Consider the following 22,655-nt stretch of genomic DNA (forward strand, 5'->3'; position numbering starts at 1 on the left):
TTACACCCCCCCCACCCCGAGACGACTCAAGATGCGCACTCCTACAACCTTATACTATACGTGTTTATGCTTCTGTCGGGTTTAAAGGCACAGATAAAACTCAGAGGGACCCTATCTGGCCTATCTGAATCGGCCTGCTTTAAAACCTTCATCCTATTAATTCATCAACCCATTTATCCATCCACCCACGGCCGTTCAACCGGCCCCGTCCTTCTTGTTATTTAACACACTGCAGTCCTCTTTCCGAGTCCCAGTTTTCTAATTTCTGTTTGCATATATTTTTTTTTTTTCCCCAGCAAATCCAGTGAAGTGCTGCTTTATTTGGAGCATCGCGCTGCTTCATATTCATCCAGCTCCACGCGGTTCCACCTGGGAGCGGCCCAGTATCATCGCAGCCATCTACCGCTGGCTCCACTGGAGCAGTTGAGGATTAAAAACTGCGCTGAAGGGCACCTTGAGTCCAGTGGTTGTCGAGACACGAACGAGCTTCACCGATTCATTTTCTCTTTTTTTTTTTTTTTTACCCTCTCCGGATTTCGACAAAACTTCCTCTTATAATTTCCCCCCCCCCCGCATCGTATTCCTCCTAGATTCTTCGACAAAGGACACCGGGGGCAGCTCCCGTCGCCCTCGCACCTCCCTCGGTCCCTTCCCAGATGGTCCCACACAGGCTGTTGTGTTTACCCGCACGGACTTGACTGGCACGTCCGCCCAATGACTCGGCAGTGCCGTTTCTGGTTAGATCCCATTTATCTAGCGCCTCTCCGGGGGGACGGGAGGCAGATGTGATATTTTTTGGCGCCAGATGTGAAGCGGTGCATGATTCCCCCAGTGTGGAGCCACTGCAGAGGTCTGGCTGGCTGTCAGTCTGCCGCTGCTTCCGGAGGGCTCCTGTGTACTATTTGCCACCTTGTGTGCGTGTGTGTGACGTCTGAATCTGCGGCGTGTGTGTGTGTGTGTGTGTGTGTGTGTGTGTGTGTGTGTGTGTGTGTGTGTGTGTGTGTGTGTGTGTGTGTATCTGCTGCGTGGTACATCCATGTCTGAGGTTTACAGTAAAGCGCTACCGCCTGAAACGCTTTGCGACACTTATCGCCGAGTCGTCATTCTCTACCGCCGTCGTCCGATATCAGCGGATTCTCAAATGTCACAACACGAAACGCTCCCGTCCGGTCGGGTCGGGTCGGCGCTCGAGGAGGATTCCCGCCGCGTCTCCGATGCCGAATAATGACATCGACCGCGGGATGAATCCGATGGGTTTTAATGAGGGACGAGGTTGTGCGTTCCACCTGAGTTCTCCCATCGATACCGATCACAGTCAGGAGCGTGAAACCACCTCCGGTGCGCCGTGTTGCTACACAGACTAATAAATGCATACACTGATCGTTAAAGCCGTGTTTAATAACTGGCTCTGAAAAGCAACACGCCGATTAATGGTCCTGATTTTAATATGATTCGGTGAAAATGTTTCATGAAAAGAGGACACTGAGCGTTTGGTCAAAAGCTCCGGTGGAATTTTTTTCATGATATCTTGATTACACGGGTTACTAGTTTTACATCAGCAGCATTTGGGGAAAAACAGACTTTTAGTTATGAAATATCGTGAAATGTTGCAGTTTAAAACTCAAAAATAGATGTGTAATACGTTTTTCGGGGCTAAAATCATGGTTACATGTTTGATAAAATGATTATGCTATTTGATTTACTGCCATTTTTCAAAACATTTTCTGGTTCTCTAAAATGAGGATTTTCTTAATTTTTTTATTTGATGTCTTCGTAAACTCAATATTTTTTTTATGTTTTGGGCTTTTGGCCAGAAAAAAACCCCCAGAAATTTTCAATAATTTTTCTTCTACAAATAATAAAAAAAAAAATTGATAGACCAAATAATTTAGTGATTTAAAGAAACAATCATAAATTCACAGACCTGAAGGTGTTAGCGTGAATTCGCTCGTTTCCTTCTTTGACCTATAATCCCAAACTCAAACAGATAAAAATGTACAATTATATATAACAGAGAAAAGCTAGAAACAACAACGTTTGGTGTTTAAGCCGATAATCGACTTTCAAAATGGTCAATTTTCTGTTTGCCTCGGCGCCACTCGACGTGTAGGCGCGTCACTTTTTTAAAACGGGACACACTCAGCTCATTGACCTCAGTCAATGTGTGGATGCTGAAACTGTATTTTTTTTAAAACTTTTTTTCTGAGTACATACCAGCAAAGTAAAGGACAAAGTCAAGAGTTTCTGACCTCGCGCTCTTGTCAACACAGAAGTGATGCTGCGCAAAACAAAAATACACTCCCATTCGTTTTCGCGTTTTCTTTGCGTTCGTCGTCGCATTGAAAGGGAAACCCCTCTGACCTGCTGGTGGTGCGGGTGAAGTAGGGCCTGTCGTTGACCGAGGGCACCGACTCGTCCATGAGCGGATACGACTTGATGAACGTCAGCGTGTCGTCGGGGAACGTGGTGGACGACTTGTAGGCGGCCGCCGAGCCCTCGCCGGCGCAGCAGCCCGGCCTGTTCGACGACGGCGGGGAGAGAGAGAGAGAGAGAGAGAGAAAAAACAAGAAAAAAAAAAAAAAACGCCTGGACTGAAACCGGTTGCACGGGCACAGATGTAAAAACACTGGCAGCTGTTTGTACTCGGGGACGAGCAGGAGAGGTATGAGGTTAAAAAAAACAAAAAAACAGGTGTCTTGAGCGACTGCCTGGTTTTTTTTTTGTTTTTTTTTGCTGTTGTTCAGAGACGTCTCTTCAGAACAATAACAGCCGCAGCTGCAGAAAGTCTGCAGTCGGCGGCGGAGAAACACGCTCTTGGAAAGTGACGGTTTGCCGTTTACAGACGCGTCGCTCACCTCGGCTTCGGGACTTGCTCTTCCGGAACGGGCGTCCACGCCGACTCGCTGTTCCGCTGCTCTTTGAATTTGCCGCCGAAGGCCTTCTCGATGTCGTCCATGTAGAACGCGCAGACCGCCGAGCCGGTGATGCTGTCGGAGGGACGGAAGAACAGGAGGCGTTTACCGAAGGGCGAGAATCGGGTGCGGGGATCATACAAAAGTCGTCCGAGCCGGGCTCGACCTCTTGTCTTTTTTTATTAAAGGAGACTTCAGCGCAGTGACATGAAACAGTCCCTCCAGGATTTTGCTGATCTTTAAAAAATTTTTTTTTTTTAGTTTTAAGTGGGTTTTTTTTGTGTGAAAATTGCAGCAATTAAAACAAATTGCAAACGGAGGAACAAAAAACAAAACGTTGTGTTGTTCTGCCTTGTCTCGTCTACTTTGAATGTTCTCGGCACTTTTCAACTTTGCAGCGTGTCGATAGTGTTAGTTCAAAATGAAGAAACAAACGATGCAATTTTTTTTTTCTTTCCTAAATAGCAACTGAACACAACACGACATTTTAGTTCATGTCGTAAATGTTTATCAAAAGCGGTGTTTTAAATCCCCGCGTGATCCGCCGGCGGCCATCCAGGATTAACGTACTCTTGATTCTCATTTTAACATCTACGCCGACTGCCTCGCTGACTGTTTGCTTTGGTAGTCACGGGAGGCGGCGACAGCGACTTCGGTCTCCACCTTCGCCGGCCGCCAAAAAAGTGGATCAGGACCGTTTGAATTGCGAGCTTAGCTCAGCGAGGCTTCGGCAGATGAAGCGCAGGCAGCGAAGAGTGATAAAACGGAGGGACGGCGGATGAGCGGCGGGGAGGACCGCTAATTAACGCTTGTAAACCACGAGCTTACTGGCGATAGTAGTATTTGCACTTCTGCTGCCGTGGGGTGAAAGCTAGAGGACGGGACGACTGGATTTTGCTCTGAAAAAGGTTTAATGTTCCGCCACGGTTGACAGTGTGGAGCGGGATCAGGCTCAGGCTGATTGGTTCAATGGCCGTCTAAATATGTACTTCACCTTGGGTTTTTGTTATTTTTAAAGATCCCGTATTGTATAAATTCAAATTTTCATTTCTTTTTTTTTGATCATAAAGCAGGTCTGGGCGCTAAAGGAATACTCTTGAAGTGTCAAAATACTCAATCGACTGTGACGTCCGTACGTTTGTGATGTCACAAACTCGCGCTCCGCCGTTATTGTGGCTCTGAGCGCGGCCCCGCCGTCCGACCTTTTATGTCGGAGAAAACGCCGAGCGGATCGCTCCATCAGGGAGCTGGCAAGCTACAAGACCGGAAAAAAAAAAAACCCCACCCGTGGTCGGCTTGGGGCGTGGGGGGTGTCACTCAGAAACAATTCAGCCAATCAGAAGAGAGAGTCATTGATATCAATGCCGCCTCAAAGACACGGACACAAAACGGCCCGTTCTTGGTGGATTTTCAGAGACAAGCTTAAGAGCAAAGATGTCGAACTATATTGAGATATTTTAGTTTTTGGTACTTAAACCCACAAAAATATTTTCTTTATAGACTGCAAATAAAACACTAGAAAAGTGAACAATATAAGACCTTTAACACCAAGCGTTTTTTTTAAATTTATTTATCACATGCAAGTTGATGTGTTAATATTAAATCACAGGTCAGCTTTTCTTTGCAGGTGGAGACAAACTCATCTTGAGTTAAAAAAAAAAAAAAGAAAGAAAAGATTTGGCCTCACGAAGCCATCCGGAGAACTGTCACTGAGGAATTATGTTGTGATACATTTCTACCTCAGCTTTACCTAAAAACACAACAACAACAACAACAACAACAACAAAACCTTCTACCGTGAACCGACAGCGACATTAATCCCGACCTGTTGGCCTGCGTGGTGAAGACTCCCAGCACGGCCGGCCGGTGGTTGATCTGCAGCACGTTGGTCAGCGACTGCAGGACATCGAAGTAGAAGAAGGAGTCGCCGGGCACGGAGCAGTTCAGCCGGGCTTTGAGGAAGGACGTCCAGTAGCGCTCCAGCACCCTCGGGGAACCCCCGTTGTCGTTCTTGCAGACCCGCGCGACTCTGGAGAAAACCACCTGCGTTGGGGGTGGGGGTGTGGGGGGGCAAGAAAGTCAGGAAACGCGTTGTTTTTTTTGTTTTTTTTTGCATTAACGAGCGATGTTGTCGTTCGACTTCGTTCCACCCCGAAGCCACGGACGGCGACGACGCCCGGTCTGACAGACACGAGCCCCTCACCTTGCCCAGAGTGGTGTACTCCACCGCGATCTCGCTGAAGAAGAAGTACACGTAGTTCCCGTACTCGATGGCGTGGAGGAAATGGGGCTCTGCAGGAGACGAGAGAGAACAAATCAAATGTGACAAAACGCGCCGGCAGCGATGTCTGATTTCTGATGTGACGGTGCATCACGGACAGGACGGGAGGGGAGCCGCATTAACACAGATGCTCGGTTTAGAAATACGGGTCCGAGGGAAACGAGTGTTTTTTTTTTTCAATATTAAGAAAGAAAAAAAAAACAAAAAAAAAGTCTGAGACGTTCATCCGATATTAAACATTTATTGTATCAAATCGAGATGGCATTTGAAGTTGGGATAGCATTTTGTAGAATATGGCATGATTAGGAAAGTATTTCTAACCATTTATTTTGGTTTGTATTTTTGACATTTGTGAGTAATTCAATTCATAAATATGTAAAACACTTAAAATAGTGACAATTCGAAAGCTTTTTTTTTTTTTTTAAATTTAAAATTATCTTCAATATACATTTTTAGTCAAGTGTTTCCGAGTTGTGAACTCGGTTCCGGTCAATTCTACTTCGCCAGTGTTACAAAAAACGACTCCAACGTTCAGTTTTAGTTGAAACGGTTTTGAGTTTAAAACCGTATTGAATCCCGTAATTAAACGGGGTGGTCAAAAAAAAGTAGTAATTGAACAGCAAGACAGACCGCAGCCTCCAAAACGATCATAGTCGAATCAACGGCTCTCTCAGTTAATTTCAACAAAAACTGAACGTTAAAACCTTCAAGAAAGGAAGATTTAATGCACGTTTGGATGTTTTTTTTTTGACTCTCATTAATTTAGGCTTGCCGTTCCTAATGAACCGGAGACAGTGTTCATCTCGCACTAAAATAACACGTGTAGCCTACTTTAGGATTCTTTTCTTTTCGCAAGCAACCGGCTCGAAATAACATCCCTCCTCAGAAGTATTAATGACGAGCGTACACATATTCATATATTATGCATTAAAAGTACAGACGAAACAATTTATCAGAAACAATTCCGCTGATAATAACTAAACATTCTGGTTGTTAAAAAAAGGCTGATTCTTCTCTGCTGAAAGCAACAGTCTCCACTTGGCTTCACAAGAGCGATGAAAGACACATTTGACTGCCTTGAAATTAGATCAAATTAAATACTTGAAGAAGAGCAACAATTCGAGAGGATCTCGAGAATACAAACACTTACAGTCAAAAGAAAACATAAGTGGCAGCGGCGGACGAACGGAACTGACGTGACGAGATCAGATCATTTTACCGTTTAAAGTGGAAACTGGACACGAGCCGACAGACACTTATAGAATTGATCAATTACAGCTGGTTTAATACGTAACGGCGAGCGCTGTCCAAACACGACAGGCCTGCTCCCAGCAAGTTCTGTACGGGAGATTCTGCATAAGAGATTTATTATCCTCAAAGCTCAGTGATTTATTTGACATTTTTACAGACTTGGAATCTAAAATAAAAACCAATAAAATAACTCGACACCAACCACCTTACCGAGCCACACCTCTGTTAATTAGAAACCTTAAGATGTTTTGTCTTCCTGTTGAAAGGGAGTTTTTCCTTCTCGCTGTCAAAAGTTTTTTTTGTTGTTGTTTTTTTTTCCCCCCTCCCAGCTGTTTATGCGGGAATCGTTTTATTGTTGTCAGGACTTAACCGTAGTCAACAACCCCGGAATAACGTCGTGTTTTTGGCGTTACATAAATTGAATTGAATTGTCGGGACGCTCACCTCGCAGCCATTTGGAGTCGTACTTGACCGTACGCAGAACGGGGCTACTTTCTCCCAGGCTTCTGTAAATCACCGCATCACTTGCCAAGAAGTCAGTCATGGTGGCGGAGTAGAAATCCCCACCTGAGGAAAAAAAAAAAAAAAAATAATAATAATTGTGAAACAATGTCAAAGATCAGAATTCCCAACGATAACCCACTTCTCTCAAGTGTCTATTTTAGTCACAGGTGTATTGCTCTTTAAAAAAAAAAAAAAAAAAAAAAAGAGGCTACGGAGAAACAGATGTAGGGAGGACGTTGCCAGGTTTTTTTTTTTTTTTTTTTTTTAAACATATAACACCCCCTTGAACTTTGCAGAAATGTCAGTGGAAACCTGGCAGGATTGAGCGCAGCTTTGGTTCTCCCTTCTCTCTTCTCCTGAACTTGACCCCGACGTGTTCGCGACGTATCAGCTTGCTTCGCTGCTACGATAAGCAAAGAAACGGCAAAAATCTAACCGCACACCCGAATCTATCCGTAGGGAGGGGGAGGGAGAGGGGGGGGGGGGGGGGGTTAGGGTGAAGCGAAGAAGATCCAACGCTTACATGCCGAATTGGATTTCTAGCTCGTACGTGGACTTGCAAAAGCAGTAGTCGACACGCAGTTTGGTTTATAATTATCTCTATCAGCGACCACAACGTTTTATATATAAATCAGATCCGTGTACATTTACACGATGAAGCTCATTCACAGCAAACCGTGACTATTATGCAATTAGGGCGGGGGAAATATATCGATAACATATCTCGCGATATGAGAAACGAATGCAGGCTCGATATTCGGTGCGACGGTTGAAGCAACTCGGGTCAGTTCAAAAAGACGAAAACAATCTGCTGATGAAATCGAACGTGACGCGAACATGATTTGGACGTAAAGAGATTAAATGCTGTGAAAACGGAGAATTGGAGGATTTCAAAAGATCCTTTAATTTCCCCCCGCCTAAAAAAAATGGTCACACTTCTGATACAGTGGGTGCATTGATGTTGACTCTCTTTAATCAACTCTGCAAAATCCATCCAAACATTAAAAGACGGCCGCTTTTGAAGCACCGATGCGTCACCCGGAGTTGCTCTGCAGGCTCCTCATTGGAATATGACAAATGTGTTGGCGGTCTGGGTATGGAGTCATTAGTTTGATTTCAAAAAAATAAAAAATAAAATATAAAGGGCATTGCTCCCAACCTGACTTGTATAATAAAAATATACCAAAGAGTAACAAGCAGTGGGAGTTTAACCAGTGGTTGTTTTTTTTTTTTTTTTCCCGCTTACAGGACAAGACTGTACAACCAACCGGGTCCACTCGGCGCCACTCACCTGCAAACAGGCCGACGTTGGACTGGCGCGACTCGAAGGGACATCGGGCCTGTCCCACCACCTCCTCCCCTTCCTGCTCCAGTGTGGACATCTACGTCAGGGGGGACAGGGCGACAAAAGGATGCTTTATACGGCCGTATACCGAGCTGTAATGCCAACCCAGTCAGGAGAATGGGTTATAAAAGAGGGGAAAAAAAAGAAATAAAAAAAAAAGATGGAGAGCGACGACTGTAAACGGGAAACCGGCGTTCCTGTTTACAGTCGTAAACCCGAAATCAATCAGCCTCAAACGCACACGTCTTTTTTTTTTTTTGTCTTTTTTTTTTTTTTTTTTTTTAATGGGGTGAGAATTTGCGGTTGAACGTGAAGGACGAGCACCGGATCAATCCGGGGGATAATGAAAGGCGACACGTGCGTCGTAAAGATTACTTTTCATTTGATGTATTGTATGTGGGTCATTTCCATAAAAAGGAGAGTGTGAAATTTGAGGTCCTGCTGGTGCGAGCGCGAGAGGGCAGTTTATCTCTCGGCCGCAGATATTAAGCTGCTGTTTCCCGACCTGCTGTTAACAAGGTTGTAAACCTCAAAATACGACAATAAGGGAAACTCAGCCGTGTGTACGTGCGTGTGTGTGTGTGTGTGTGTGTGTGTGTGTGTGCGTGAAGGTTAAATGCGTGCAGGCTGGCTTTGATGTCTTCTGCGACTGACACACATACATGTCCCGTTAACACCCCATTAACACGTTGGCTTGGTTTACGTCGCGCTCATGTGACACACGTGTTTCTGTAATTGCCGCTCTGTCGTTATTCTGCTGGCCTGCGTCTTCGCTGCAAACCCTGAAGACAAAGATCCTGCAATGTGGACACGCCGCGCCGCGCCGCGGCGCCACGCCACGCCACGCCGGGGCTTCCAGCGGTTCATTTAAAGTCCGGGTTGAATTTGAGCTTCGGATTTGAAGAGAATCGACGCTGAACACCACGCCGGAATATTCATTCTGTTAATTATGTCAAATAAGGATTATCAATACCGCTGAGCATCATTTGTCCGGGTCTGTTTAGTATTCCACATCACGGTGTTTATGTCCTGATTATGGCCCGCCGAGAGAATTAGCTTGAATAGAGCTATCTGACAGTGTTGTTTTATGCTGTAAAAATAAAAAAAATAAAAAAATCTAGGACAAGTGGGCGGCGGGTTAATGGCTGCTGTGTGTACATTTGACAAGTACGATCATCCGGCGGAGAGGAAAAAATAAACAAATCTAAAAAAAAAAACACAATATACGTTCGCCAACTAAACTGCGCATAAATGTCCTGAGGGATGTAGCGACAAACAAAAGATTTGAGATTCTTCGAGGCGTCGTGTGTTTGCTCTCAAACTGCACCTCTGAACCCCCAACGTCGCTTCTGCGGCGCCTCAAGTGTTTCGCGCTGTTGTTTCCGACTTGTGTTGCTGTTCTAAATGGACATTATATATATATATATATAGACACATATATATGGCATTATATTGAACAGTTTATCGTATGCAGCTACTGCACGATGTAAAGCGTGGCTGAAAACTGCCTCCCACACATGTGAAGTTCACAAAGGAGGCCAAAGACTAAGTGCTTTCGACGGGTTTTACACTTTGGCTTTTACCACAGGAAGCAGACAAACACGGAGAAGCAACGACAAAAAAAGAACATCTGACTGATAAGAAATTCAAACTTTTTTTTTGTTTTTTTTGTTTTTGTAGGGTAACATCTAATGTTTTAATGTCTCGATGTTTTCCTTAAGTGCCGACCCGCTGACTGCGTATAAGAGCAGGCCCATACGGAAGAGGCCTGAAAGTGCATTACCACCGAGGGCCACCAGGGATCAGCTCCACGAGACTCGCGTTCAACTTGTCTCGTGTCAAATACGAAGTCAAGTCGGCGGATTTCTGACTGTGACTGTCGGTTTCTGATTGCTGCCAATGTAAACGGAAATAATGACCGGGTTTGAATGGGGCTAGATTGTATTCTGCCTATTAATAATTAATAAAACCTATTAAGCAAGAATGACAATATTTCTTCAAAATAAACTCCAGCGATGTCACCCTGAACTCAAGAAAAGTCATTAAAAAAAAAAAAGTCCTGTAGCTGTAATGATGAATTGATTTAAGTAACATATGAAGGAAAAAAAAATAAAATTACAATCGGGAAGATTGTCACCAACGAACGGGATATAAACATTACGTCTAATCAGAAATCAGAGGATTTATGCTGTTCAAATGAAAATGTCATTATTTTTTAATTATTATTTTTTTTTTTTATCTTGAATAGAAATCACTGTTGTACTAATTTCTCACCACAGCAGTTTGTTTAATCACAAAAAAAAACCCAAAAAAAAAAACAGAAACCCGAAAATCAAAGAGAACTGAGGATTCAGCAAAGTTGCGCGGTGTCGTTACCCCAGAGGGCAGATGAAGACAGACGGGTTTGACGCTTGGAGGTTTTTTTGTTTCATCGTCAAAAAAAAAAAAAGAAAAAAAAAAAAGAAAAACGCATGTTGAAGACAGCCTCTCTGTTGTCTACAGACCAGCTGTCTCAGCAGCCTGGTCAGTGAAGCTGCCTGTTCATGGTTGGGCATCCATTCATGTCTTTGACCAAAACACACACACACACACACACACACACACACACACACACACACGCACACACACACACACACACACACACGTCTGACTCAATCCCCCGCTGTCCTCCGCAGATTCCCAGAGACAGATTCCTTGATATGATTTACACTTCCTCCCTCTCTCCCCAGCTGTCTGGATAGTCATCTCTCAGTCTTTTTTTTTCTTCTTCTTCTTCTTCTTCTTCTTCTTCTTTCTCCAGACGAGGGAAGCGGGTTGGTGGTGGTGGAGTGTATGCAGAGAAAAATAATGCGTGGACATGTTTTCTAGCAAAACCCTTAAATCAGCCGCTCTTCACCGCAGGGAGTCCGTAGCGGGGAGACGATAACGTTTGAATGTAGGTCGGGACGCAGCTCTTTTTAAAAAAAAATTTTTTTTACATCAACTTCACTGCAGGACCTTCAGGACATCCGAGACGTGATTTGATCCTGGAAAGTGTGTCGGTACGCTCAGCCTGTGGAGATGCTGTGTTTGGTTTATAACCCCCCCCGTCCCCCGTCCCTTCAGGATAAGACTTGGGCAATAATTCAATACTGTCAAAATGTTGACTTCTGGTTCCCCCCCCTCCCCCTTCACCCCCTCAAAAAAACAAAAACAAAAAAAAACTGAGGATTGCAGGAAGAGCAAGACTCATTTAAAGTGTGTGAAGGGTCACGTATTTTTGTATTTTTTTTTCTTCTCTAAACTACACCATACAAACACTTCGCTCGTCCTCTGGAGTAAAACATTAACATCAGCACGCCCGGCTAACTACCCTGTTGCCCGCGGCGCCAACTTAAGTTTTATTTATTAGAAATAAGACCGTTCAGAACAGGAACATCCACTACAAACTGCATTAGCGGCGTTTAGGCCAACGTTAGCAGCGAGCACGTTTTGTGTTGCACTCAATTACTAACACTGCATACGTTTATGCCACCAAAAGAAACGGTGCTGTTGATTTCAGACCTGTCGCCCAGCCAATTTCTCACACCGATATTAATACATTTTCTTGAAAAGGCGGCCACAAAAAATACCCCCAAAAAAACACTTGTAAACGACAAACAAACAACCTATATAAACCTATGTAAAATATATATAAAAGATTATTTAAAGGGGTTGAAAAAAAAGAAAAGAAAAAAGCGTTGAAGTCACCGTGTGTCCCTGATTCATTGAGATTCAGAAGTCCAAAAAAAAAAAGCAAGCAAAAAAAATAAAATAAATAAAAACACCCAGAGTGCAACCTGGTAAAACTCTCCGTGCGCTTCCCGCCGACCCCAAAAAAAACAACAACACCTTCACCGTTCGACGTGAATAAAAACCGGGAATCACACCGACAAACAGGCTGTTTTCAACGGGCACTGTGCTAGTTTAATTTGATTACGTTTTGAAAAAGGCCACGTCATTATATTTTATACAATATTTTTGATTTTTTTTTTTTTAAATGAGTAGTTTTTAAAAAAAAAAATATTTTTCCTTCTTAACTTTAGGAAAAAAACACAACCCCCCCCCCCCCCCCACACTTTCACCACAGACTCAGAAGTTATTCCTGCAGTTGAATACCAAGAAATACAAGATAGATAACAGCTGCAGATACGCAGTGTCCACCCACCTCTGGAGGAGGCGGGGGGGGGGGGGGGGGGGGGGGGGATTTGTTGTACCCTCACCGACAGATATGTACAGATACGTATCGGCACACGCTTCCATGTGGTCGGCGGTGTTTTCACTGCGCACAAGAGTCTTTTTTGTTCAGCGACTTTAAGCCTTTCAGAGCTCCGAGGACAAAGTCGGTGGGGGGGGGGGGGGGGGTGGACAACAAATGTCTCTTTATTTTCTTCTTCCGCAACCTGCGGGCTTCGTAAGCTCGCACAAATACAAACATGGAGCCGCCACATCCGTGCCCTCTTCAACTCTGGCAACGGGGAAAAAAAAAAACAAAAAAACAGATGATCGCGGAGAGCTAGAAGGATATAAATCTCCAGGAGTTAGATAATAAATTTAAGGCAGCAGCTGCGGAGAGCGAGTGTGTGTGTGTGTGTGTGTGTGTGTGTGTGTGTGTGTGTGTGTGTGTGTGTGTGTGTGTGTGTGTGTGTGTGCGTGTGTGCGCGCGCGTGTGGCGGGTTTAAGTGGTGAGACTTTGTCGAAAATATCTGCAAAACGTATTTAAATACCCCTTTATAGCTCTTTAAACTATGATTACAACCGATGCATCGGCTTAGCGTCAAGTTTTAAAAATGTATTTGGCGAATAATCTATAAAGGAGCATAACATTTGATCGGTTTACTATCTGGTTTCTGTGTAAAATCTTCATCCGCAAAGAAAAGCAGGAGCCGAAGTTGTTAAACGCCGCGGAGCAAATTGCCGTAAAGCTTTAAATTTGAGTACAGCGCGCGCGTTAAGTGCGCTATTTGAGCAGATTTACTCATTTGCGGCCCACGTTGCAAACACTTTCAAATGTACAAATCCGCGATAAACAGTCTGGTCTCTTTAAAACTTTTGAGTATCCACAGTGGGAACAACGAGCTCCTTTAATTGCTTTAATCGCCTTGAAAACCTTTAATTCTAATTCATTTCTGATACTGTTGGGCACTGTAGTGGAACACCCCCCCCCCCCCCCCCCCCCCCCAGAAGGATCCTGTTTTTTTTTTTTTTTCCGCCTCTTGTAATATGGACCGTTTGGTTGGTTCGTAGGTGGAAAAAAAACAAAAACCAACAAACACTGAAAGTCTGGAGTTATTCAGCTCCCCTTTGGACTTCAGACTCTCCTGCACGGTTAGATTTACAGTCACCGCTGTAGCACTCGTACTCCTCCCTCCTCCTCCCTCCTCATCCTCTAATGGTCCGCTGTGAATCACGGTCCGACCCGGTGATGTCACCGCCGAAACATCATGTCGGGGTTCTCTCCCGGCGGACCTCGAAACCGCGAGAGCTTCACCTTTTGCGTCGTCCTCCGACGAGTGCCGTCCGGGGCCTTTTTTTACAGGAGCGCAGAGTGTTTCCACTTAAGAGAGAGCGGCGCCGTTATTTATCGCCGGAGCGACCGCGGAGGAGACGAGCTGCAGCTGGCGATGGATTCGCCTTCTCGAACGCTCTTCCCAAATCCGCCCCCGCCCCCCGACCTCATCCCATCCCATCCCGTCCGCCCCGTCTCCTTCCCCTCGGGCTCGTTTCGGAGGTGCGAAGGAAGCTGTCGGATCATCGCTACCGTCGGCATATTTGGTGTTCCGTCAACAGATTGCTCGCTGCGGCGCCGCCTTGTTGAGCCAAACAGATCGTTCCACCGGCGTCGCGCGTTTGAAGTCACCCGGCCACGTTAAAAAAACAAAAAAAACAAAAAAAAACACGGGGCCGCCTCGAGGGGAGGGGGAGGAGGAGGAGGAGCGCGGGTTATTATCAATATATGGGATTATTTGAAAACATCTGTTTTTAGGAGGAACAACAACAACAAAAAAAACCCTGACGTCAAGACTAAAACGAAGATACCGTCCTCCTTTATTCCAACATGTGTCCTTTGCTTGCATTTGACAGTTGTTTACGATTGTTCAAACGCCCCCTCCCTCCCCCACCCCCACCCCCCCCACCTCCCCGCTGATGTTTTTCACTGTTACTTTTCCAGTTATTTTTATGTGCGTCCCTGCAGCGCGAGCTCACAGCTGTTTGTTGCATCATCACAAAAAAAAACAACACAAAAACGACTACCAGACTTCTTTTACAGCGAACGAATGCGGGAGTCCAACCCGGTGGGACTCACCTCTGTGGGTTATTTCACAGTACATCTCTGTTCAGCATCGTCTTACCTGTTGTTCAGGCTCCAGCGGACGATCAGACTCGGGACTTTTGTCGTTACACCTTTATCACGCTGACCCGTTTTTCCCCGACTCGATTTTAGACCTTTCATCTGTTCCACTTGCGTTATTTTAACCCTTTGAACCCGAGGCCGCTTTCAGGGTCATATCACTACTTTTACTTTTAAGCTCGTAATCTCGGTCACAATAAGGGCTACCCTTCATGCCATATCTTGTTTTTTTTTTTCAGGACAGTCTGGCCTATCTAAATCTTGTATCATTTAATTCGATAGTACTTAGAGATCTTTAATGTCAGCCTCGTCTGTCTCGTGGAATTGTTTTGACATGCGTCTCACCGGATAAATACTGTCAGTGGAGATATGTTTTTTATAGGTGTTGTAGAGGGGATTGTGTACAATCTGGCAATATCCGAACCGTGTTTGTGGGACTCTGTATGACTCAGCAATTTGGAAAAAGAATATATGCTCGGTGCCTGACGGAAAATAAATGTGATGAATGCCTTTTTTTTTTTTTTTTGATGTTTTATACAAAGTAGGATGTAATATCAACCGTATGTTGTAGAAAGAGGTCAGCCGTGATTCAAAACAGCCGATTTACCTGCTGTTTATTTTTGACACGCGGTACGTTACGAAGCGACCGGGACGTTGGGGGATCGCTCTGTCGAGAGTCGCGGGCGCAGAGCTTCACGCAGGCTTTGTCGCCGCAACGCTTCGTGGTGCAGACGAGTCGCTGCCATTTCTGGAAAGCTCGGGTCGCGGCATTAAACCGGGAGGAACGGGCGGGGGAATTTGAACGCAATTTGGGTCCGTCGGAGTCGAAAGGTTTAATAGTTGCTTGCAATGACGTACGATATTTTGCAGAGAAGTTCATCGTTCAAACTACCCAATCATATTCCACGGTGATAAAACAGTAGCGTAATTATCTTTGGTAAAGTATTGATCTGTAAAACACCCTGCCAAGCTCTTTATCGACCGCATTTAAGGGAATATTCCCCCACAAAATTGATGTCTGTTTAATGCGCTTATATAAATACGTTTCATAAAACAAACATTAGCCGTATGAGCTTCCAATAATGGACTTCGAAATGCCGGCATCGGTCATCGGCTCCGCCGCCGGTTGGAGGACTTCTTTTGCACTCACGGCAAACGCGTAAAAACCGCGACTTCATTCATATAAACCACACGTCCCGTCTCCGTGACCCGCGTTCACGAGTGTTTATGAAATGATACCAACGGGCGCTTCCGCACCGAGCGGCCTGTAACGCGGAATGAGTTTTTAAGTGCGCGGTTTTGCCGTTTCCGCCAGCAAATCGGATACCCGGCGGTGCGACGGCAACGGCCGAAACGTACCTCCCGGACATGCCGTCACGGCGATCTCTTATCTGTAATCGAAGGCCGGGGAGTCGGCGGCGGGACCTCACCTTGTAGTTGCGGCAGGTGGGGTTGAAGGCGTTGGTGCCGCAGGCGAACAGCGTCTCGTCGTTGCGGGGCACCAGCACTTTGATGTAGTTGTAACATTCGTCCTGCCGGGAGAGAAGAACCGTTTGATGTATCGTACATCGGGGGAGCGGGTCCCCCGTCGGGTCCCCCGTCGGCTCCCGGGCGACGCCACAATCAAAGCGGGACTTTCAGCAGGTTAAACCGTTTTTTTTGTTGTTTGTTTGTTTTTTATTGGCTCAAACAGTTTTACAGTCATTATTGGGATCTCCAGCTTGATTCTAGTGTTTTTTTTTTTTTTTTTTTTTACAACTGTGGCTCTGGAGAGCAAACGTGTGATGCCCAAAAAAAACAAAAAAAACCAAGGCTGTAGTCTCCAGATGCTTGTGGGTGCCGATTCTGTTAAGCTACCTTGCACGGCACTTTTTTTTTTTTTTATTGCTTATTTACAAAACTTCCCTGTGCAGGAAGCAGAGGCAGAAAAACAAAGACAGGAAGAGCGGGGGGGGGGGAAAAAAAAAGTGATGAGTAAAAAAAAACCAAGAAAAAAAAACCCCAAAGAGACAAGGATGTGTCTGGAAGATAATACTCACGCTGTTTTTCCCTCTCACAGTGCACTTTTCCACGTCCTTCGTCTTCCAAGTCAGTTTCTGAAAAAGAAAGAAAGAAAAAAAAAAAAAAATGAACAGAGCGCCAACTGTCAGCTCAAAGACAAGCTGTTTCTCACCATCCCAGCTTTTGTTGCTCCCAATCGTTTCAAGTGCTATTACCAAACAGCTGTGATGAAAATCTCATTAATTTCAATAAACTCTCGTGGAGGAAGAAAATAAATAAATAAACCCAACGGGAAAAAAAAAAAAAAAACGGACAAACAAGAGGAATGTGAGGGATGTCTGCGGCGGCGGCCGGCTAAACATTTGTGGCTCCTTAGTGATAAAAAAAAAAAAAAAAATCCCTCGGCAAGATGAGCCTGGAAGCGTGAGACTGCACCGGGGGGGGGGGGGGGGGGGGGGGGGGGGCAAAAGGATGCCTGCATCACTTCACTGTCTGTAACGAGGAGGAGTCAGTTAGCCCCAATTAACCTTCCTGGCCAGAAGCCCTGCCCCGATCCGGCACACCCCGACGAGACACTTTTTGTTTGTGTGCGAACGAGTTTGCCGAGCCGTCCGGCGGGCTGCCGTGGAAACGGATCCATCGAGTTGTTAACAAGCTTTGGCCGCCCGAGGAACGAATGCATCTCCCGTCCGCTTGTCGGGGTAATTCACCAACAAAAATTTGTCTCTTTGATACCACGGAGAGTACGGCGAGTTGTGTGCACTCCCGTTCCGGTTCAGCTCCTTCTCGTCAACATCACCCCCCCCCCCCCCCCCCCCCCCCCGGCAATATGTGAGCAGACAGGAGCTTGATGTCTCACTCCGGGACACGTTACGCTATGAAGGAACGAGCTCCGAGCACCGGGAGGAGGTATCACGACTTCACACGGACCTGGTGATGTTTCAAACTTCTTGTCACGTTTTATGTTTTTTTTTTATTATTATTTTGGCCACATTTGAACGTTGACTCGACTTCTAGCTGCCCAACAAACAAAACAAACAAACAAAATCTTTAAATATACCCGGAGGCTTTTTGTTTTTCTTCCAAGCACTACAATTTAAATGTATAATAGGTAAAATATTCCTTTCAAAAACATTTCGAACTCGTTTTTTTGACAGCGAGTTGTTATTCGGGGTTATTCGGCTGGTTTGGGCGGAGCTCGGCTATGTAAATAAATCGTGACTGAACACGAGTAGCTCTCGGATACTTTCATTTTGTCAAACTAACTCTCAAAAGGAGAAAAGTTTGAGAGGCTCCCCCCCTCAAAAAAAAAAGAAAAAAAGAAAACTCGAGCCCAAGTCCAGTACTTGACAGTGAACACTGGGAAGTACCGTACCAAGTCCAGAGAGACCAGCATCTTTTTGTCTTGCTGTTTGCGTCTCAGCCTCACAATAAACCGCTTCGATTTAAAAGTCAAATTTTATTTTTGGGAGCAAAAGTTTCACTTCTCTTGGACCAGAAATCAGTGAAACACAATTTATCCCGCAGGCCTCTCGTTCTCCTTTTTTTTTTTTTTTTTCCTTCTCTGGGCTGGTTTTCGATTTAGCTTTCAGTCCAGCTGTCAAATCAGAAACTTCTTAAAACAGGTGAACTCCCAGCTACCGGGCGGATGGGAAAACTGGCAGCATTCTCAATGAGGAAGAAGAGACATGCATCTTAATTGCGGAGGGCTTCGTGCCGTACATCTACAAAAGCACCCTCGTGCAATTCTTTTTTTTTTTTTTTCCCCTTTCCACTGTCAAGTCGAATAAGAAGTCCGAAACCACCACGAGTCAATCATTCTCTCTGTATTTTTCTAAACTCCACGACACCCGTCTGTGGCAACCAGACAGGTGTCGCTGTGACATCACATTTGATGTGAACTGCTATTTTGAAGCCTCCACTTTGGCGATTTGGCCACCGCCATCTCGTTGTTTTTTTTTTTTGGAGCCAGAAGTGACCACATTTGGACGATCATAGGGAGGAGCGATCAATCAAAACTGGCATGCCCGCAAACATACTTTGAGACCTGATATCTAATTAATAATGGAAATATTTTTTGAAGGACCACCAGAACAACGATCAGAAGGAGTGAACTTATCTAATGACACTATAATGATTGACTTCGTAATTCAGGAGAAAAGTTGACGCTTTTTGAATGGGAGTCTATTGGAGGGTTTTTTTTTCCCCCTTTTGGAGCGCGCCCCTAGTGGCTCTAAGTGGTATTGCGCTTTCAGGCACTTCTGCATTGGCTTTACTTTTAAGACCCGGAGACGACGTACATTTTTACATATAATCTATAATGGCACCTGGAAGCATGAACATTATTGAGGTTGTGTGTTTTATGTGCGGCGGCAGGATGGCAGAGTTAAATTGAGTCCAAATAAACGACAGAACCGTACGCGCCACAACGACAGAACACGTCAACCAGTTCAACAACGAGGCTCACTGTTCTTTTGACATGAATGGAGCTCTATGGCACTCGAGGAAGGAGATATAATAGGCTTCGGATACACAGACAACACCAGACTTTTTAGTGGGACTAATTATCGTTTTTGGTTTTATGCCAGTAAGAATAAATACAGACAGATTTATCCTTCAAGGCAAGATCACCTTGCCACCACAGAGTGTCGCACATCTTTCGATCTGGTTTACATAAAACACAAGGAGATCTATCCACAAAATCCTGCCAACAATAAGCTGAGCCAGAATCCTGAGACCCGAAACCGCTCACTTTGTAATCACTTTTAAGAAAGACCAACTTGTTGTCTTTGATTTTAAAAAGCCAGCACTTTTCCCCTCCCGGTCTCTTGGTGGAACACCTCCTGCGCGACTTTGTGAAGATCTTGACACGATTCAGTAGGAGTCAGCATTATTGGTAATAGGTCCTGCCTTAGTCCACGCTCGATTTGGTTTACTAATAATTACTTATGGCCACCGAGGGCCCCGGGGAGATCAGTGGAGGGGAGAATGTGAATGAGCGCCCCGGTGTGAAAAATGAAGAGCCGCTTTAAAAAAACTAAAAAAAAAAAAAAAACTTGAAAAATGAGGCCGCGTGAAGGAATGGATCTGTGATGAAGAGGACACAACCATTTTCTGGTGATGTGAGTCAGTCACACCCTAACGACGGCGCTCGGAGTGGATGACAGGAATAAGGAGAGCAGAAGTGATGGCAAAATATGGGTCTTCAATAATTTTCCACTCTGTTCCTGCTGTCAAGCCGCAGGCTGAGGGTTGGAGTGAATGACTAAAAAAAAAAAAAAGCATTATGTACAAACATTCAATATTTAAGTTCTGAAAAAAACATCAACTAACGATGGAGTGCTCAGAAGCAAATCAATAGTTCGGATCTCCTCGATGTGGAGCGGCGGGCTTATCAGAACGGATGTATGTATTTGGCACTAATCTAAACACAAGCAAACAAAAGCCCAGTCCTTGAGGGGCTTTTATTTAAGTGCAATCATGTTTGACAAATGAGATTCAGATAGGAGGGAGCATGGCACTTCAAAAAGCAGCGAGAGCAGCGGCTCCGCTTGGCGTAGATATAGGTCTGAAGAGAGATTGCTTGATACTTGAATGAAAAGGCAGGCAAAGGCTAGAAAGGAAAAATAATGAGATACAAACAGTCCGAGTTTTTCTGTAAAGAAAAGGAACAAAAAAAAAAACTAGGTGCGGTTCAGAAAACGCAAACAAAAATGCCACATAAAGAACAGCGGTTTCCATTTAATGCTTCTTAGAAATGGGCAAAGGCCGATTTGTAAGGGTGACGTATTATCCAGACTATCACTATTGACAAGCAAAAGCCCACGTTCACTTAAGTGAAAGACCTTACTGTTTTATATTTATTGGCCACTGAATCCCCAAAAACTTTAATAACCAAGAACTTATAAGTGAGGCTGGTAACTCACAGATTATTGGCATCGATTCTGAAGAATCAAGAGATCAAACACTCCCCAAAAAATGTCAAAAGTTGTGAAGTAAAAAAAAACTCATCTTGGGAGTTTTTTTTTATTTATTTTTTTATTGCATGAAGAAAATCTACGGACGGGCGTCCAGGTCAGAAAGCAAATGGCACGTACGGGGCTTCGAAATGAATAATATGCCCGTAAAATAAATGGATATCGACCACGACCACATGCTCGCTTAAAGGTTATGTGTTGGAAAATATGTAATATGAACATGTAATTCCCGATAAAGACTCTGAATGGCAGCGAGGTGAACATGCACACACACACAAAAGCGGTAGCGGACAGACTTTCCTACCTGCTGCGGGATTATCTGCTCCGATGAAGAGGCGAGATTGACGGCGAACACGTGGTCCCTGCAAGAGACGGAGAGCCGAGACGTTAGCGGGGGAGGTGGGGAGGGTGGGGGGGTGGGAGGGAGGGGGTCGCAATCTCAACATGCTTTCTCCATGCAAGCTTCCAAAACCGGTTTTCCAAAGAAGAAGAAGAAGAAGAAAAAAAAAAAAAACACTTCGGTTTCGCTCACTAGGATTGATCACAGCTGTTGAACAACACCGGCTGGAAGGTGGATTAACAGGCAAAGTTTATTGGCTTTTTTTTGGCTTTAGGACCTCACGAAAGTTTTCCAACACCGTTCAGTTTTCCAACTGAATCACTTCGTTGAGGCGAGGCTTGCACTTTGCTGCGCTCAGCTCTGGAAAATATGAAGCCAGTTCACGCACATTAAGGATCTCCATAACTTTTTTTTTTTAAATCACGTCGTACCCGGCGGGCACTCTGCTCCTTTCGGGAGATCACATTTGCTTCCCGCCCTGCGATCAGAGCGAAATAAGATCTGAACGGACTTGATGCTGAGTTAACTTTACTTGGTAAATAAAAAGCCAGACAACGACGTGCATTGTTCCGACAATCAAAAACGGACACTTCGGGGTTTTGTCGGCTGCTGATCAAACTGCGTTAGAGCTCCGTGGATAACGGTTTTGGGGGCATGAGGGAACTTGTGACTGGACTACCGCAAGCAACAGAGCTGATCAAAGATAAAAATCGACCAAGTTTCTTTTTTTTTTTTTGTGGACCGTTAACTATAGCGCCACCATATGGCCGATTGTAAATCACTAGCGCAGTGCCCCGTTCAATACGGCCCGCGATCGCCTGGCCCTTGGTATTGCTGTGTCGCTCCGGGGCTTGAACCCTAAATGAATCAGCACTCGCACGATCAGATTTTCAGATTAAAGCTTAGATAGAGTGCGGACTTTGCAAGACTTGCGCACTTGAAGAGGTGGTAAATGATTTACTGTATCGACAGCTGAAAATGATTGCGTGGACACGTGACGACGTCGTCCTCTGTGACGGTAAACTATCAGGCGAGCAGCGGTGACTGACCGGGCAGCGATGTAGAGCATGTGGTTGATCCTCAGCATCCTCCTGGAAGTCCAGGCCGAGGCGGACGGTGTCATTGTCCGACATGAGCCCCTGGAAGCTGGGGTAGAGGTAGGAGGCTGTGTGGGGTAAACAAAAACAAACAAACAAAAAAAAAAGAAAGAAAGAATTCGGTCAAGGACTCATCGTGCCTAAAAGATAACCCTCTTAGCAAAAAGTTCAGAAGTCATGAGACACTAACATCCGACTTCCCTTTGAGGTTTAGTTCAAAATATCTATTTCCAAAATTGGTAAAAGTAATAAAAGTAGACAATGAAGCTAAAAGCAAGCGGTTTGGACTCTCTGCTGCCGCGCTCTTCCAACCAGCAGTTTCACGTTTACAAAAGAGGCGGCAGGACAACAACGGTTAAACATTCGTCCACGGCGTTATTTGCAATTTAAGAGAAACACTGACCGAAGGTTACAATTTGGCCTATTGTGCTGAAAAACCCAGGAGCATTCACTATATGCTAATGTGTACTTGTGGAGGTGGATGAGGGGGGGATGAGAGAGAGAGAAAAACAAATATATAAAAATGTATATATATATATATATATATATATATATATATATATATATATATATATAA

General features: G+C 44.8%; 1 protein-coding gene across 1 annotated transcript in view; it reads right to left on the bottom strand.

Moving 5' to 3' along the window:
* LOC138200299 (semaphorin-6D-like) overlaps window positions 1-22,655 on the bottom strand; it is a gene marked incomplete at its 5' end in the record, with an annotated part of 50,371 nt that overhangs the window by 24,016 nt on the left and 3,700 nt on the right. The window contains 11 exon segments of the mRNA XM_069152865.1: window positions 2,362-2,517; window positions 2,856-2,987; window positions 4,738-4,955; window positions 5,116-5,204; window positions 6,889-7,011; window positions 8,240-8,330; window positions 16,094-16,195; window positions 16,703-16,759; window positions 20,946-21,003; window positions 22,031-22,071; window positions 22,073-22,146. Coding sequence (XP_069008966.1) covers window positions 2,362-2,517; window positions 2,856-2,987; window positions 4,738-4,955; window positions 5,116-5,204; window positions 6,889-7,011; window positions 8,240-8,330; window positions 16,094-16,195; window positions 16,703-16,759; window positions 20,946-21,003; window positions 22,031-22,071; window positions 22,073-22,146 — 1,141 coding nt within the window.

Source organism: Embiotoca jacksoni, unplaced genomic scaffold (genome assembly GCF_022577435.1).
Source record: "Embiotoca jacksoni isolate LCO1_2020_lvr unplaced genomic scaffold, fEmbJac1.0.p SCAF_185, whole genome shotgun sequence".
NCBI lineage: Eukaryota > Metazoa > Chordata > Actinopteri > Embiotocidae > Embiotoca > Embiotoca jacksoni.